This window comes from Acanthisitta chloris, unplaced genomic scaffold, assembly GCF_000695815.1.
Source record: "Acanthisitta chloris isolate BGI_N310 unplaced genomic scaffold, ASM69581v1 scaffold41888, whole genome shotgun sequence".
Taxonomy (NCBI): Eukaryota; Metazoa; Chordata; class Aves; order Passeriformes; family Acanthisittidae; genus Acanthisitta; species Acanthisitta chloris.
In genome coordinates, this window is record NW_008687215.1 from 1 (window position 1) to 3,161 (window position 3,161).

At 44.6% G+C, this 3,161-nt stretch overlaps 1 protein-coding gene across 1 annotated transcript in view; it reads right to left on the reverse strand.

Moving 5' to 3' along the window:
* Positions 1 to 4: 4 nt before the first annotated feature.
* The window catches only part of ELMO2 (engulfment and cell motility 2), a gene marked incomplete at its 3' end in the record, with an annotated part of 14,225 nt that continues 11,068 nt past the window's right edge, over positions 5 to 3,161 (reverse strand). The window contains exons 16-22 of the mRNA XM_009080491.1: positions 2,638 to 2,774; positions 2,163 to 2,326; positions 1,968 to 2,080; positions 1,559 to 1,666; positions 1,152 to 1,234; positions 746 to 823; positions 5 to 151 (exon numbers count right to left, since the gene is read on the reverse strand). Coding sequence (XP_009078739.1) covers positions 5 to 151; positions 746 to 823; positions 1,152 to 1,234; positions 1,559 to 1,666; positions 1,968 to 2,080; positions 2,163 to 2,326; positions 2,638 to 2,774 — 830 coding nt within the window. The remainder of the gene's footprint in view (positions 152 to 745; positions 824 to 1,151; positions 1,235 to 1,558; positions 1,667 to 1,967; positions 2,081 to 2,162; positions 2,327 to 2,637; positions 2,775 to 3,161) is intronic.

A 3,161-nucleotide genomic window follows, 5' to 3' on the forward strand; every position in this document is an offset into this window, starting at 1 on the left:
GCGGCGGCGCCTCGGGGATCTGGATGTTCTCCAAGTCCAGGAGCCTCAGCTTCATTTCCATGCTCAGCAGAGTGTCCAGGTCACTCTTAGTCAGCTCACTGGACATGTCCTTCCCCAAGAGAGCATTAAGCCCATCGATCCAGATACAGTACTGTGGGAAAGAAAGGGCACTTCGTAACTCCGGGCATAAACGAGAGGTTATGTTGAATCTTTCCTAGAATCAACCATGTTGGAAAAGACCTCCAAGACCAAGTCCAGCCCTACCATGGTTAGTAGACCATGGCACTAAGTGCCACATTTAGTCTCATCTAGCAACAATTAGAGATGCTCCTATGCAGCTCCAGCATAGGAAACACTGGAGAGAATTAATTTACAAGGAATAAAAACCCCACACCCAACCCCAAAACAGTGCCCACAGAGATTTCCAATGGAAGTTTGAAGCCTATAGGTAAGCATGACCTTAGCTCTAGGAGGGAGCTAAGACTTCCTATTGTGGTGTAACAACAGAAAAAGCAAAGCTATTTTTGGCATCATAGCAAGAAACAATAGCAGTCCAAGCAAGGGGAAATTAGTGTAGGGCTTTTTTTTTTTTCCTTTTAAATGGAAGAGAAAACCGGAAGTTGCACACTAAGCATTACCAGCATATTCTAAGAATGAACCTGGTGTGAGATATCCTGCTCAAGTCTTTAGTGAGAAGCAACTACTTGCTTTATCGTGTACTGTTTAACCAATATATGGTTCTTACCTCATATTTATTAGGTGCAATGAAGTTCAAGGTCTCATCGGGGTCATATAATATGGAGAAGGCCAATTCTAATACTTCCTGAATGGAAAAGAATCTTTCACTCACCAACTGAACAAAACATTACAACACCTTCTGCCTGCCAACCCAAGAGAAGCTGCCTTGCTGCAGCTCAGTACACCTTCCCATGCTGGTATTCTGAGCAGCTCTGAGCAGGCTGTAGCACAAACACACCATGCTCACAGCTCCTAGCAGTCACACAGGAGCACCAGGAAAGGGCCCAGAGAGGAGATGGGGATTGTAAACAAGACACCTGCAGCATGGAAGACCATTTGCTCCTGGTGCTCATTTTCATGGTCTTCAACATTATAGCATTAGATACTAATCATAGGCAAAAAGGAGTACTTGCCTTGTTCTGTTTCAGTGCACTTTTCTCCTTCATGTGTGGACAATCCTTCCCTGTGACAATGGCTTTGATGTCTGCAACTGGAACTAACAGTGGAAAAAGTAAAACTCCCAAACAAGAAATCCTAACCAGGAAAAGACAGAACTTTCTTTTGTCTTTGCAATTGAGCATTGTTTGGTTTCTTAGCTCATTACTGCAGTTTTCCAAAACACATTACCAGTAACACATCCCTACAGTTGGCTGATACAAGAAATACCAAGCAATTCCAATACTTGAAGGATTTGGGCAAAGACCAAAAGTTTGTATCATCTCAGTCAGGGCTTCAGCCACAGCTCTCTCATCTCTAGGATGATACTCAGCCTCTAGACAGCAGAACACACAACATTGCAGAGCCTGTAATTGGGACTTACTTTTTTCCTGTAGAGATTCAAAGGTCACTTCCCCCTGGGCATTATCTTCCAGATCTCCATAGTGTAGCACCTTGTGATTCAGAGCCAGGCGACAATACCAGAATCTTTCTGGAACACACATCAAGCAGAGTGAGCTGAGCAAGATCATTCACATAAGGTCTTACAGCCACTACATTACAGCCTCCCCACCAATCCATCTGCTCCCCCAGTTCCTCAGTATGGCTTCTTGGTCATGGGGGATTCTTAGAAATGCACATCTGTGCCACCCCAAACTACCAGCTGATATGGACAGCACAGGTAACCAGCCATTTTTTCTGGCAATGTGCCTGCTGGCAGATTGATTAACTCATTAGACCTTATTTGCTACAGTTCTTCACATTAAAAAATAGAGCAGACACTGTCACCTCACCTTGTCTTCTGCGGTTTCCAATTTTTCGAAAGCTACTTCCCTCACAAAGCCTGTTCAGGCGCTGTTGCTTTATCAGCTCCAAGATCTCGGGCTGGATTTTCTCTCTCAGCTCCCTGGCAATCAAATATGGAAGAGTAAGCAGAAAACAGAGATAACGGCAGGCACAGCAGGTGATTGTTTTTATTAGGCACATACACAATGGGAGGTGACTGAAAGTCATCTTGGCTCATTCTCTCGGACTGGCGGAGCCGCAGAATCTCGGAATAGCTCAGGCTGCGCAGTTTGCTCTTGAACTGGTCCAAGGAGTTTGGTTTAGAGGGAAGAGCCCGTGTGATCTGTTCCCTCACAACCTGCATAACCTAAAGAGGTGGGGCAGGGAGAAAAGTCACATTCTTGGTGCTGAACAACAGCAGAGAACCAGGGCACAGCTAATGGCAGCAAAGAACTGACATAGGATAACTGGGGCCAGGAGTATCAATGTACAAGTGACTCTGAACACCCAGAAGAACAAAGCATGACCTCAGGTCATACCAAATAAAAGTTGGGCCATCCTCCCTTACAGCTCACATCAATGCCCTGTCACACCTTCGTTAATGAAGTGTGTACAGGCTGAGCGAACACGTGCTGTTCTGCAAAAGATGTTATAAAAATACCACTTCTCCACCCTGACCTTATTAAAATCTTCTGCTGTCGCCCTCATTTCTTTCCAGGTCTTGTTCAACAGTTGGATACAGATGGCAAATAGCTCCTCAAATGCACGGTCATGGGTGAAAAACATCGGGTGATAGTCGTTCCGACCTTCATTGGCTTCAGAAAGAAACAAACCACAACCATGTGAGCATATTGCACAAAAGGTACTAAGATTAAGTCAAATCCACTACAGTGAGAGAAACTAATGGTGTACAATAGTACTTACTCAAAGAGATTAAGACAGTTCAATACTTTGTCTCCCCACAGACTGTCTACTGGGAGGAGCAACTATCCCCACACTTCACCACACAAACCCCTGTGATTCATGTGCCCTTTTCATCCTAGTCTCCCAAAATGACTGCTGGCAGTGTTTCCCATCTTCCTCTGGAAGAGTTTCCTCTAGTGGTTAATATCCTCAGAATGCTGTTGTGAAACTGTCAGAGCTAATAAACTTCTCTCAAGTTCATGATGGTTTCTAGAGTATTTTTTTATACACCATCCTGC